This window comes from Nannizzia gypsea, genomic scaffold, assembly GCF_000150975.2.
Source record: "Nannizzia gypsea CBS 118893 supercont1.2 genomic scaffold, whole genome shotgun sequence".
Lineage (NCBI taxonomy): Eukaryota > Fungi > Ascomycota > Eurotiomycetes > Onygenales > Arthrodermataceae > Nannizzia > Nannizzia gypsea.
In genome coordinates, this window is record NW_003345200.1 from 416,309 (window position 1) to 430,361 (window position 14,053).

General features: G+C 51.6%; 4 protein-coding genes across 4 annotated transcripts; 3 read left to right on the forward strand and 1 right to left on the reverse strand.

The window, feature by feature from the left end:
* Nucleotides 1-516: 516 nt before the first annotated feature.
* MGYG_02152 (hexokinase-1) lies at nucleotides 517-2,359 on the forward strand (the record flags this gene model as incomplete). The annotated part of the gene is made up of 2 exons (XM_003174575.1): nucleotides 517-1,100; nucleotides 1,162-2,359. 2 exons carry the CDS (start codon nucleotides 517-519, stop codon nucleotides 2,357-2,359), a joined length of 1,782 nt encoding a protein of 593 aa, XP_003174623.1.
* Nucleotides 2,360-3,062: 703 nt separating this feature from the next.
* MGYG_02153 (nuclear distribution protein nudE) lies at nucleotides 3,063-5,051 on the forward strand (the record flags this gene model as incomplete). The annotated part of the gene is made up of 2 exons (XM_003174576.1): nucleotides 3,063-3,296; nucleotides 3,366-5,051. 2 exons carry the CDS (start codon nucleotides 3,063-3,065, stop codon nucleotides 5,049-5,051), a joined length of 1,920 nt encoding a protein of 639 aa, XP_003174624.1.
* Nucleotides 5,052-6,103: 1,052 nt separating this feature from the next.
* On the reverse strand, nucleotides 6,104-6,406 carry MGYG_02154 (hypothetical protein; the record flags this gene model as incomplete). The annotated part of the gene is made up of 1 exon (XM_003174577.1): nucleotides 6,104-6,406. One exon carries the CDS (start codon nucleotides 6,404-6,406, stop codon nucleotides 6,104-6,106), a length of 303 nt encoding a protein of 100 aa, XP_003174625.1.
* A 262-nt stretch (nucleotides 6,407-6,668) lies between these two features.
* On the forward strand, nucleotides 6,669-13,786 carry MGYG_02155 (hypothetical protein; the record flags this gene model as incomplete). Its single annotated transcript, XM_003174578.1, has 5 exons — nucleotides 6,669-6,833; nucleotides 6,894-7,064; nucleotides 7,123-7,217; nucleotides 7,294-13,412; nucleotides 13,473-13,786. 5 exons carry the CDS (start codon nucleotides 6,669-6,671, stop codon nucleotides 13,784-13,786), a joined length of 6,864 nt encoding a protein of 2,287 aa, XP_003174626.1.
* Between the last annotated feature and the right edge of the window lie 267 nt (nucleotides 13,787-14,053).

A 14,053-nucleotide genomic window follows, 5' to 3' on the forward strand; every position in this document is an offset into this window, starting at 1 on the left:
GACGCAGCCGGGGGGACAAACTCACCTATACAACAAGACGAGGAGCTCGCTGGGATGTCTCTTAGGCTCTCTATCAGGACGCTCTCTGCAAGCTGCCTTCTTCTCTGTCCGTCACTTCGCCTTCACTTCGTCCTTTTCTTCTACTTCTTGATGGACTTTTCGCCCTTCAGCCAGAGACGGTCACGTGAGGATTACTCAGATCTCGAAGCAAAAAGACGAAGACGAAGACGACGAAGAAAAACGTCACAGGAAGTTGGTTTGGTAGTTGACTGATAGGCTTGGTTGGTGCCTGTCTATGCAGGGACTTGAGGCTGCAGGCGGAGCTGACGGGATTGTCTATATGACGGCGGCTCATAGGTACATCACCAGCAGGCCGAAACAGCCATCCAAGCTATAGTTATAGATACAACTTTACATGCAACTGGGACAACCGATGATCGAGGCCTACATCAAGACGTAACAAACACAGGACCTGACAGCTCTTTGATAGAGGCTAATATACTGCGCAGGAACAAGATGACGACTCCTTCTTTGCCGTCAAGCTCGTATGGAGGAGATTTCCCAGAGATGATACCCAGCATGGAGCTTGTTGCTTCTACGGATGTAGAAGACGACGACGGTGACGGTGACGATGACTATAGCAGCGTAGGCAGCTTCTTAAAGCCCTTGATTCTTGATGATAGCACGGTGTACGACCTTGCATACCGCTTCTCGAAGACTTTCAAGGATGTTGCGGCGAATTCTCTGGAACAGTTCTTCCCTACGGCTGTGACTCGCCTCCCCACGGGACAGGAGACCGGTCACTATCTAGCAGCATATGTTGGCCTGTCGTACCTTAGAGTAGCCTTTATTGATCTGCTAGGCCCTTCCGTACCGGCAGCTAGAGTCCATGGTAAAGATGGTGTGGTTTCACCGCGTGTACGGCGCACGCTGGAGAAAGCATGGCCTATCGAGGACCGCTTGAAAAAGGATAATGCCAAAGATTTGTTTGCGTGGATTGGTGACCGAGTTGCTGAGGTTGTGGCTGACAGCCTAGAGCCGAGAGGGAGTAGTTCTCCTCCATCGGTCGATATGGGTATTTCATTTTGTTTCCCGATAAAGTACGTCTCCCTCTGTGGTTATCCGTTCCTTTACCTTTTTGTTAGGGCTAACGTGTATCAGGCAGGGAAATCTTCATGAAGCAATATTAATGCCCACTGGCAAGGGATTTGCTATAAACTCAGACCTTAACCTCCGGGAGGCTTTACTAGATGGCTATGACCGCCATATACGCCGCGCCAACCGCGAGTTTGACTCAGACACTAAGCGGCTACGGCGCAGTGGGCTACCAACGCTGAGAGTTGTGGCTATTACGAATGATACGGTTGGGACGTTGGCGTCTCTTGCATACTCGGTACCGTCTCTCCCCAACAGTAAGGCGGTAATGGGCCTCATCGTCGGCTCGGGATGCAATGCCACCATCCTAATGAATATGGACGCTCTTAACGAGGAGAAAACCCGCCCAGTCAGAGTTAACCAGCCCGATGCTTCCGAGGTTCTAGTAAGCACGGAATGGACTCTCCGTGACTCTTCTCTGCCCTTGCTGGAACTTAACATTGCCTCGGACTGGGACAACACGCTTACGCAGGGAAGCAGTCGACCTGGTTTCCAGCCCTTGGAGTATATGGTTGGTGGCCGATACATAGGCGAATTAGTCCGTATCGTTGCCCATGATTATTTCAAGACCGTCTGCGGGATACCTGATGAAGCTCTCCCCGAGGCCATGGTCGAGCCTTACCGGCTTACAACCGACCTACTTTCTATCACCATAGCCTCTACCTCTCTAACCAAGCAAGACCTTGCATATGAGCTGCAAACCAAACTCCCTCCTCGTTCGTCAACAGTCGAATGGACCTGGACTGAAGAAAGTGCACAGGTGTTACGCACCATTGCAGCCACAGTGCAAAACCGATCGGCAGCCCTAGTAGCTGCTGCCACCACAGGTCTGCTCGCATGTACAGGCCACATCCACCTACGCAGCCTTGAAGAACTAGCCTCCATCTCTCACACACCTACACGGGAGGCGACGTCATTCTTACAACCGAGCGACCTTCGAAGTCCCGAGGAGCTAGTTGTTGGGTTCTCGGGGGGTGTGATACAGCATTACCCAATGTACAAGCAGCATGTGCAGGGGTATATTGATCAGATACTGCTGCGTGGTGGGCCACAGGATGGAGGGAAGAGTATCTTCTTGCGGGAGGCTAGTGATGGTGGTATCATTGGCGTGGGTGTCCTGGCTGGAACGACCAAGGGGAGAATTGAGACTATTACGGGAGCAGGCATGAAGGCTGTGGAGGATACAACGGACCCTCAGTCATGACCGACACCCTGCTGACCTTAAACCGATTTACGAACGTTTGGATAGTTACTTTGGATATGAAATGGGATTGTATATAGGTAGCATCTCCGGCGTTTATTGTCATATCTAGCTGAAAAAATAGATTCCACCATCTCATAAAAACCACTACTACGCTCCACCTGCCTCAAATACTCGTTATCTACCCTTTAACACCCCTTATCAAGCAATATAATTTGTGTTTATCCTTGAAACTCCCAACTAATACAAGGATTCTGGACATCCACGTGACGGTTGTCATGGTTTCGCTGAGTCAGCAAGTCATCAACATCAAACAACAAAAACAACGAGAAAGACGAAGAAACGAAAGACGACGAAGGCGAAGGCGACGGCGACGACAGCGAGACGACCAGCGACTTCGACGGCGACACGGAAAGCAGAGGGACGGGTAGGTAGCAGGGCAAGTAGGCTGGTTCCTCTCCGGCCTGTCTGCATGAACACCCTGCGCGGCACTCCGACTATCTCGACGATAACCCAGCGTCTCTTACGTCAACAACACCCTTGGGCGCAAATTAAAGACGGCCGCCACTCGGTCACCCTCAACAGCGCGCTGCAAAGGGACGATAGCGAGTACAGGCTATCGCGAGATAAAATACGGGCTTGGTAACTGCCTCTAGGACGCATAACATCGATAATCCGCAGGTGGTTGCAGGTGGACGACGCAAACATGGCGATGGCAGATCCCCCGTCCTCGCCGCCCAATGCAAAGACCAGCACCGCCGACGCCATCGCTTACTACAAGTCGCAGTATGAGCTGCTCGAAGCCGAACTGACTGATTTCCAGTCGTCAAGTCGCGAACTAGAGGCCGAGCTGGAGAAGGACATCGAGGCATCGGAGAAGAGGGAGCGGAAGTTAAAGGAGAAGGTCGAGAGTCTGGGGTATGAGGTCGAGGAGTGGAAGGTGAGTTGTCTACAAATCACGCACACCGCAATAAAGGTGTAGTGCGGACGCTGACTGACCGATTGATAGACCAAGTACAAACAGGCGAAGACGGACGCCAACTCGGTGCAGAGCACGCTGCAGAAAGAAATCACTACGCTACGAGACTCGAACCGGACGCTGCAGCTGAAACTCCGGGACACGGAGGTGGCCAACGACGACTTTGAGAGACAGGCTCGCAACACGACCTCTTCGCTGGAAGATATAGAGTCCAAGTACAACATTTCCATTGAGCGGGGCGTGCTGCTCGAGGAAGAGATCAAGAATGGCGAACAGGAGCGAGAGATGCTGCGTATCAAGGAGCAGCGGCTGCGTGACGAGTTGGCGGACCTCAAGGTGGAAACTCATATCGTCCAGGAGAAACTGCGGAAGGCCGAAGCTGCTCTGGAACGAAAGGCGAAGTTTTCTTTACTAGAGTCAACTTCTACGAACGGAATCATCCATCGCCTCGACGCCGACCACTCGCCGGCAACGACTACCTCTTCGCCCATCGCAACACCACTGACCAAGTCTGCCTCTTCGATTGCTTCAGAGATCGCCACACCGCCATCACCACCCTTCTCGGAGTCATCCACAAATGGAGCGTTCAGGGGAGCCACTCCAAATATGCCACGGCCTCGAGTCTCTATATCTGAGACTAATGGGTTGTCGAAGCATCAAAAGTCGGCTTCTCGATCTTCACGACATTCCCGAGTTCCATCTATCTCAACTGGCCGAATGACCCCGTCTGCAGGACGACAGTCTACTTCCAATGGCCTTCCCAAGTCCAGCTCCCTGTACCAGATCCGGGGACTGATTGGGAAGATGCAGAAGCTGGAGGAGCGTGTTCAGTCTGCACGATCTCGATTACCAGCACCGGTCGACACACCACCTCGAGCATCCCCTCGCACCGGCTCTGCCATGGGCGGTCCTCTATACAACATGCCTTCATCAGTAACGGTCCGCAGCAATAGGAAACGATCGAGCGGTAGCGTGGCCAGCAGCTCAAGGGACAACCACGAGACGCCGCACACGCCGGTGACACCAGGGACTCATCTACCTCAGGGACGAAACTCGTTTGGGCTCCCCCCACCGGCTCAGTCAACACCATCACGACCAGAGAGCCGCACCAGTATGTCATCATCACGCTGTTCCGTCAGTAACATGACCTCATCAAGCAGCATTGCGCACCCACGCCCTGAATCTCGCCAAAGCCTAAACAGTAGTCTCAGCGGCTCGCGCACTCCGGGACATTACACCACCAACTCTCTGAACATGAGCATGGCCAGCGTGTCAGACAACCACCACTACCAGCACCATAGCCATAACCATAACAATAACAATAGCCATCATCAGCACCATCCATCAGTCAGCAGCACCGGTAGCAGCGGCGGCATTCGACGCCCTCGCTCATCACTAAGCAACTACAACCCATCCGCCAGCATGTCGTATATCGACGAAGACAACGCTGAGATGGACCTGAGTATGCACACTCCCACCCCCCGACGCTATGATAGCATCGGATCCGGCAGCTCCATCCCCACTCCCTCGGTGCTGCGACGGACGAGCGGCGGGATGTCTTCTATACCAACACCAAGCGGCCTGACGCCTCGACGAACTACCTCAGCCCTCGGGAGGAGGGACGGCGATATGCTTCCGCCGTCAGCTGGCAGGAGGAAGGCGAGCATGACACCTCGACCATCTTCGTCTCTAGGTAGCCTCGGCGAGACATACTAATTAACCAACCAACCAACCAACCAGACAACCAAACAACCAATCAACACCCCGTTGAATCTTTTTAATGAATATACACAAACAAGACAAGACACCACATGCCATCCTACGCGACAAACACTTCTTTTCCTTTCTAACTATCTATTCTTATATCTCTACCCTGCATACATCTATTCCTGCCATGCCAGTCTCGCCATCTACCCACGGCGAAATAATACGGGACCGGACAGTTTATGTATCCAGCCTGATCCAAGCCCCGAAACCCGAGACCCGATCAACCAACATGAACCAACATGAACCAACTTGACTTTGCACAATCTACTTCCTTTCCTAATCACTATTGCTACTACTACTACTACTACTACTACTAGTTATCACTCTTTCAAGCATTACCATCTAGATACATAATGACGCATCTGTTTTTCGTTCTTTTGTTCAGGCCCCTATACCCTCTCGTCCAGCTAAACTCGCGCTCTACTTCCAACCATATGTATGTAACCACTTAGACAAACCCAACCTCTCGGAGCATTAAACCCTCACCACCGTCATCTACGCTGCTATTTCATACCTTTATATCTCTATATCTCTATTTTTCTCTCACTAATCTACTCCGTACCTCGACCGCCACGACACGAGTTCTCCTTTCCTCGTTTCTTTTTATCTCCTTTTTAATCTCCGTCTTTTTTAAGCTTTTCAGCCTCGGCATCCAACTCCGAGCCTTACCTAAGCCTTGCTTAGTCACTCATTCTAACCGGGTTAGCGTCTTTTTCTGTTGGGGGAAAACTCAGGCCCGGTTGAGACGACGCAGGCACGCTTGCACGCCGCACGACAGGCACATCGCATGCATAGACAGAGGATCGGGATGCTCAGACGGGCAGCAGACGGCCAGGCAGCTCTAGCTAAAAAAGAATCAGCGCCATCGACGGTCTACAGGCAGAGATATTCACCCTCGCAGTTTCGCGGACACTTTCTGCGCGCTCAACAGCGAAAGTAAAAAAGCTCCTTTTGGAGGTGGATAGAAAGGCGGGTAACGGCAGTTACGGTACGTTACACGCTTAGTGTGTGGGCTTAGTGCGGGGGTCCAAGGTTTGTGACGCGCGCGATACGCCATCAATACCGCGAGCAGCTCGAGGCTCGCCCGATCGGGAAATAAGAACAGCAACTTTTCTTCTTCGTTCAACTTCGACTTCATTTCTTCTTCTTCTTCTCAGCTTCATATTTCGTCTTCGTCCTCTTCCTCTTCTTCTACTTCTTCTACTTCTTCTTCTCATTGTCCCTGTTCGTCTGCGTGGAACCGCATTCTTCCAACTATCTAATTCTCCTCCTCTTCTTACGCTCCCTCGTCCCGCAACGGCCATTGGTAGCTGCGTCATTCAAGCTAAGACACATACAAACGACAGACGGACAGCAGACGGGCAGTCGGTCGTTGATACACATAGAAATACACATACACATACAGCATTGACAGCTTCTTCACTGTCGAAAGTGACTCTGCAGCCAGTAGACACTTCGATAAGCTCCGAGTCCGAGTGTGAAAACTCTCCGAACCCCTTATAGAAGACAGCTTGAGACCGCCGGGTTTTCCTCTGCCTACACCACCACCACCACCACCAAATTGCCATGTCTGAAAGCAATTCCACGGCCGTTAACGGCTATGGCAGCGCCTATGCTGCCAAACACAATCTCCCCTCACATTTCATCGGTGGAAATCGGCTGGATCTAGCACCTCCAGGTGCGGTCAAGGACTTCGTGGCTAAGAATGACGGTCATTCCGTTATCACATCGGTGTGTTCAATATTTGCCTTTTAAACGGTGTTTTGAAAGCACTAGCTAACGATTGTGCAGGTTTTGATTGCGAATAACGGTATTGCGGCCGTTAAGGAGATCCGATCAGTGAGGAAATGGGCCTACGAAACCTTTGGCGATGAGCGGGCCATCCAGTTCACCGTCATGGCAACTCCGGAGGACTTGAGAGCGAACGCAGACTATATTCGTATGGCAGATCAATACGTAGAGGTGGGTGGCCTCATTCTTCTCATATATAATGGTACAGAGCGGTAGCTGACTTGAATAGGTCCCTGGTGGAACTAATAATAATAATTACGCGAACGTCGAGCTGATCGTCGATGTTGCGGAACGAACAGGTGTGCATGCAGTTTGGGCTGGATGGTAGGTGTATTCCTTTTTTTTGCGCATTTGATGCAACCTGCTCTGTTCGCAGGATCATTAAGCTAACGGTCTGCAGGGGACATGCGTCTGAAAACCCCAAGCTTCCTGAATCTCTCGCCGCTTCACCCAAAAAGATCATCTTCATCGGTCCTCCTGGTAACGCAATGCGCTCTCTCGGAGATAAGATCTCTTCTACGATAGTTGCTCAGCACGCGGGGGTTCCCTGCATTCCGTGGTCGGGCACGGGCGTAGATGAGGTCAAAGTCGATGAGGAGGGCATCGTTACCGTGGAGGACAATGTTTATGATCAAGGCTGCACCCACTCCCCCGCTGAGGGTCTTAAGAAGGCTCGTGAGATTGGTTTCCCCGTCATGGTTAAGGCTTCCGAAGGTGGTGGTGGTAAAGGTATCCGCAAGGTCGACTCCGAGGAGAACTTCGAGGCCCTCTACAATGCCGCTGCTAGCGAGATTCCTGGATCTCCTATCTTCATCATGAAGCTTGCCGGAAACGCTAGACATTTAGAAGTCCAGCTTCTTGCTGATCAGTACGGCAACAATATCTCCCTCTTTGGTCGTGATTGTTCCGTCCAGCGAAGACACCAGAAGATTATCGAGGAGGCCCCTGTTACCGTTGCTAAGCAGACTACCTTCCAGGAGATGGAGAAGGCTGCTGTTCGTCTCGGCCGCCTTGTCGGTTACGTCTCTGCTGGTACCGTTGAGTACCTCTACTCCCACGCGGACGACAAGTTCTACTTCCTCGAGCTCAACCCCCGTCTTCAAGTCGAGCATCCTACTACTGAGATGGTTACCGGAGTCAACCTTCCAGCTGCTCAGCTCCAGATTGCTATGGGTCTTCCTCTTCACCGCATTCGTGACATCCGTCTCCTTTACGGCGTGGACCCTAACACCTCCTCCCCTATTGACTTTGGTTTCTCCAACGAGGAGAGCACCATGGTCCAGCGTCGTCCTCAGCCAAAGGGCCACACCACTGCTTGCCGAATCACCTCCGAAGATCCAGGTGAAGGCTTCAAGCCCTCCAGCGGTACGATGCACGAACTGAACTTCCGAAGTTCCTCCAACGTCTGGGGTTACTTCTCTGTGGGTACCGCTGGCGGAATTCACAGCTTCTCTGATTCCCAGTTTGGCCACATCTTTGCCTACGGCGAGAACCGTTCTGCTTCCAGGAAGCACATGGTTGTTGCTCTCAAGGAATTGAGCATCCGTGGTGACTTCAGGACCACCGTCGAGTACTTAATTAAGTTGCTTGAAACCCCTGCTTTCGAGGACAACACTATCACCACCGGATGGCTTGATGAACTCATCACCAAGAAGCTTACCGCTGAGCGGCCTGATCCCATGGTCGCCGTTATCTGCGGTGCTATGACCAAGGCTCACCTCGCCAGTGAAGCCTGCGAATCTGAATACCGCAAGGGCATCGAAAAGGGTCAGGTTCCTGCCAAGGACGTCCTGAACACCGTCTTCCCAATTGACTTCATCTATGAAGGTTCGCGTTACAAGTTTACCGCCACCCGCTCCTCCATCGACAGCTACCACCTGTTTATCAACGGTAGCAAGTGTACCGTTGGTGTTCGTGCTCTTGCTGATGGTGGTCTTCTTATCCTGCTTGACGGACGAAGCCATAACGTCTACTGGAAGGAAGAAGCCGCAGCCACTCGTCTCTCTGTTGATGGTAAGACCTGCCTCCTGGAACAGGAGAACGATCCAACACAGCTCCGAACGCCCAGCCCCGGTAAGCTGGTTAAGTTTACTGTCGAGAATGGCGAGCATATCCGCTCTGGTGAGGCTTTCGCCGAAGTCGAGGTCATGAAGATGTACATGCCTTTGATCGCCCAGGAGGATGGTGTCGTCCAATTCATCAAGCAGCCCGGAGCCACCCTTGAAGCTGGCGATATTCTCGGTATCCTTGCCCTTGATGACCCTTCCCGAGTCAAGCATGCATCTCCATTCACTGGTCAGCTACCTGAGTTGGGACCACCTCAAGTGCTCGGCAACAAGCCCCCACAGCGCTTCACGGTTCTCCTTAAGACCCTTCAGGACATTCTCCTCGGATACGACAACCAGGTTATCATGGGAAGCACCCTGAGCGAACTCATTCAGGTCTTGCGCAACCCAGAACTTCCCTATGGAGAATGGAACGCTGAAGCCTCTGCTCTTCACTCTCGCATGCCTCAGAAACTCGATGCTCAGATGACTCAGGTTATTGAGCGTGCAAAGGCTCGCAAAGCAGATTTCCCAGCTGCCCAGCTTCTCAAGGCTGTCACCCGCTTCATTGACGAGAATGTCAAGGCCGCCGCTGATGCCGAAGCTCTGCGGGCCACCATTGCTCCCCTCCTTCAGATTATTGAGCGTTACAAGGACGGCCTCAAGGTCCAGGAGTACAAGATCATTGTCTCCCTACTTGAGCAATACTGGGAAGTCGAGCGCTTGTTTGCTCAAGGCAACACCCGTGACGAGAGTGTCATCTTGAAACTCCGTGACGAGAACAAGGAGGATATCTCAAAGGTCATTCAGACTGTTTTATCGCATAGCAAGATCGGATCCAAGAACAACCTCATCCTTGCCATCCTTGACATGTACCGCCCCAACAAGCCTAATGTCGGCAACGTCGCAAACTACCTCAAGACTATCCTTCGCAAGTTGGCAGAACTTGAGTCTCGCGCTACTGCCAAGGTTGCTCTCAAGGCTCGTGAGGTGCTTATTCAGTGTGCTCTGCCTTCTCTCGAGGAGCGAGTTGCCCAGATGGAGCACATCCTGCGCTCATCTGTGATTGAATCTAAGTACGGTGAGACCGGCTGGGACCACCGAGAACCTGATCTTAACGTTCTCAAGGAAGTTGTTGACTCCAAGTACACCGTCTTCGACGTTCTGCCTCTCTTCTTCGCCCACAATGACCAATGGGTGTCCCTCGCTGCATTGGAAGTATATGTTCGCCGTGCTTATCGTGCCTACGCTCTGAAGGGTATCGAATACCACAACACCGGTGATGCACCATTCTTCGTCTCCTGGGATTTCATCCTGCGCAAAGTTCCTCATTCTGAATTCGGTTTGTCTTCTCAATCAACCACCTCGTCTGTTCCAGGAACACCCATCTCGGAGATCAACCCCTTCAAGAAGATCGGATCTATCAGTGATATGGCCTTCGCCAACAAGGCACTTGGTCCCGATGAGGCAACTCGAAAGGGTGTCTTAATCCCAGTGCACTATCTCGATGAGGCAGAGGAAGTTCTCTACAAGGCTCTTAGCGTCTTCCCACGTTCCACTCCCGCTGCAGCCAAGCCAAAGAAGAACGGTACCTTGCCTGACCGTAGCAAGCCTGTACCACGCTCTGACCCCGATGAAGAACTCACCGGTGTTTGCAACATTGCTATCCGTGATGTTGAAGACCTGGATGACTCCGAGCTTTCTTCTCGTCTCACTGCTCTTGTCAACGATGCAAAGGGCGAATTGCTTGCTCGTGGAATTCGACGCCTCACTTTTGTTTGCGGTCATGAGGATGGCACTTATCCCGGCTACTTCACTTTCCGTGGACCTACCTATGCTGAAGACGTGAGTATCCGTCACAGCGAGCCAGCACTTGCTTTCCAGCTTGAACTTGGCCGTCTATCCAAATTCAAGATCAAGCCTGTTTTCACTGAAAATCGTAACTTGCACGTCTACGAGGCGATTGGCAAGGGACCAGAGCTCAGTGATAATGCAGTTGACAAGCGCTACTTCACTCGTGCCGTTGTTCGTCCAGGCAGACTACGTGATGACATCCCTACTGCGGAGTATCTTATTTCTGAAGCCGACAACTTGATGACTGACATCCTTGACGCACTTGAGATCATTGGTAACAACAACTCTGATCTCAACCATATCTTCATCAACTTCACTCCTGTCTTCCCCTTGCAGCCAACTGATGTCGAGAAGGCCCTGGCTGGCTTCCTTGAACGTTTCGGACGCCGTCTCTGGCGTCTGCGTGTCACTGGTGCCGAAATTCGTATTCTCTGCACTGACCCGGCTACTGGCGCACCATACCCACTCCGTGTTGTCATCACCAACACTTCCGGCTATATCATCCAGGTTGAGCTTTACGTGGAGCGTAAGTCTGAAAAGGGTGAATGGATCTTCCACTCGATCGGCGGCACTACCAAGATCGGATCTATGCACTTGCGTCCTGTCTCTACTCCTTATCCTACCAAGGAATGGCTCCAGCCTAAGCGTTACAAGGCCCATCTCATGGGTACTCAGTACGTTTACGATTTCCCAGAGCTGTTCCGTCAAGCCTTCCAGAACAGCTGGGCCACTGCCATTGCCGCTCACCCTGCCTTGGCTGAGAAGAGACCTGCACCAGGCAGCTGCATCGAGTATTCTGAACTTGTTCTCGATGACAGGGACAACCTCGCAGAAGTCTCTCGTGAACCAGGCACTAACACCCACGGTATGGTCGGATGGTTGATCACTGCTAAGACGCCAGAGTATCCTCGTGGAAGACGCTTCATTGTCGTTGCCAACGATATCACGTACCAGATTGGTTCTTTCGGCCCACAGGAAGACAAGTTCTTCTACCAATGTACTGAATTGGCTAGAAAGCTGGGCATTCCCAGAATCTACCTGTCTGCTAACTCTGGTGCCCGTATCGGCATGGCTGATGAACTTATGTCTCAGTTCAACGTTGCTTGGAACAACCCTGAGAAGCCAGAGAACGGATTCAAGTATCTCTACCTCACCCCAGAGGTTGAGAAGCGCCTCGAGAAGGAGAAGAAGAAGGATCTTATCACTGAGTTGATCACCGAGGATGGTGAAGAGCGCTACAAGATCACCACCATCATTGGAGCCAAGGATGGTCTTGGTGTTGAGTGTCTCAGAGGTTCCGGTTTGATTGCCGGTGCCACCTCTAAGGCATACGAGGACATCTTCACTATTACCCTTGTTACTTGCCGTTCTGTCGGAATTGGTGCTTACCTCGTTCGTCTAGGTCATCGTGCCATTCAGGTTGAAGGTCAACCCATCATCCTCACTGGTGCACCAGCTATCAACAAACTCCTTGGCCGTGAAGTGTATACTTCCAACTTGCAGCTTGGTGGTACTCAAATCATGTACAAGAATGGTGTCTCGCATATGACTGCCAACGATGACTTTGCTGGTATCACCAAAATTGTTGAATGGATGTCTTTCATCCCTGAGAAGAAGGGTGCTCCAATTCCAATCCGTCCATCCGCTGACTCCTGGAACCGAGACATCACTTACTGCCCTCCACCACGACAGCCATACGATGTCCGCTGGATCATCAGCGGTAAAGAAGATGATGAAGGATTCCTTTCCGGTCTCTTTGACAAGGGCTCTTTCGAAGAGGCTCTTGGTGGCTGGGCTAGAACTGTTGTTGTCGGTCGTGCTAGACTTGGCGGTATCCCTATGGGTGTCATTGCCGTTGAAACCCGATCTGTCGACTGTGTCACTCCTGCTGACCCTGCCAACCCTGATTCCATGGAAGTTTTGTCCACCGAAGCTGGAGGTGTCTGGTACCCTAACTCTGCCTTCAAGACGGCCCAGGCTCTCAAGGACTTCAACAATGGTGAGCAGTTGCCTGTCATGATTCTCGCTAACTGGCGTGGTTTCTCTGGTGGTCAACGTGACATGTACAACGAGGTTCTCAAATACGGTTCCTACATCGTCGATGCCCTTGTTAAGTACGAGCAGCCAATCTTCGTATACATTCCACCACACGGTGAACTCCGTGGTGGTTCTTGGGTCGTTATCGATCCAACCATCAACCCTGATCAGATGGAGATGTATGCCGATGTTGAGGCCCGTGGTGGTATCCTAGAGCCCGAGGGTATCGTCAACATCAAATACCGTCGCGATAAGCAGCTTGATACTATGGCCCGTCTGGATCCTGAATATGGTGCTCTCCGTGAATCTCTCAAGGACAAGTCCCACAGTCCAGAGAAGCTATCCGAAATCAAGGCCCAGATGACCGAGCGCGAAGAGAGACTCCTCCCAGTCTACATGCAAATTGCCTTGCAATTCGCTGACCTTCATGACCGTGCGGGCCGTATGGAAGCCAAGGGCACCATCCGCCAACCCCTTGAATGGAAGAATGCCCGTCGCTTCTTCTACTGGCGTCTCCGCCGTCGTCTAAGCGAAGAAATCATCCTTAAGCGCATGGCCACCACAACTGTTCCTTCCACCGCTAGTTCTCAAGCCTCGTCACCCTCTCCCTCATCCCCCATTCCAACTCACTCCGACTCTCCAGCCCGAACCAATGTGTCTAGCATCAGCACCCCACGCACCCAGCGTGACGAGAACCTTGACAAACTTAAGGCCTGGACTGGAATTTCCGATGATGAATTCGAGTCAAATGATCGTGAAGTCGCCATCTGGTATGAAGAAAACAAGAAGAACGTCTACGAGAAGATTGAGGCTCTCAAGACCGACGGAATTGCTGCTGAAGTTGCTTCTTTGCTCATGGGCAACAAGGAAGGCGGTCTCCGCGGTGTACGAAAGGTTCTCGACATGCTTCCTGACGCTGAGAAGGCTGTTGTCCTGAAATACTTGGGCTCATCTTAATTTTAATGATGACCTGGACCCCACGGGGTAACGACCGGCCGGTTATCCTTTCTGTGGCTTCAATGTACTTAAATCATCTTGCACTTCTGCATTGCACCTTTTTGTTCCATGATTTTTTTCTCCCTTTGTATGTTTGCATCTGTATATTCTGTTCTTTTTGGTCCCGGTTAATGGTTTATGTTATTACGAGATGAAGTCCGGAGTTAATGAGATTAGATAGTTACTCTTTCATAAAATTAGAACAGGACGAATTTTAATTACCTTACA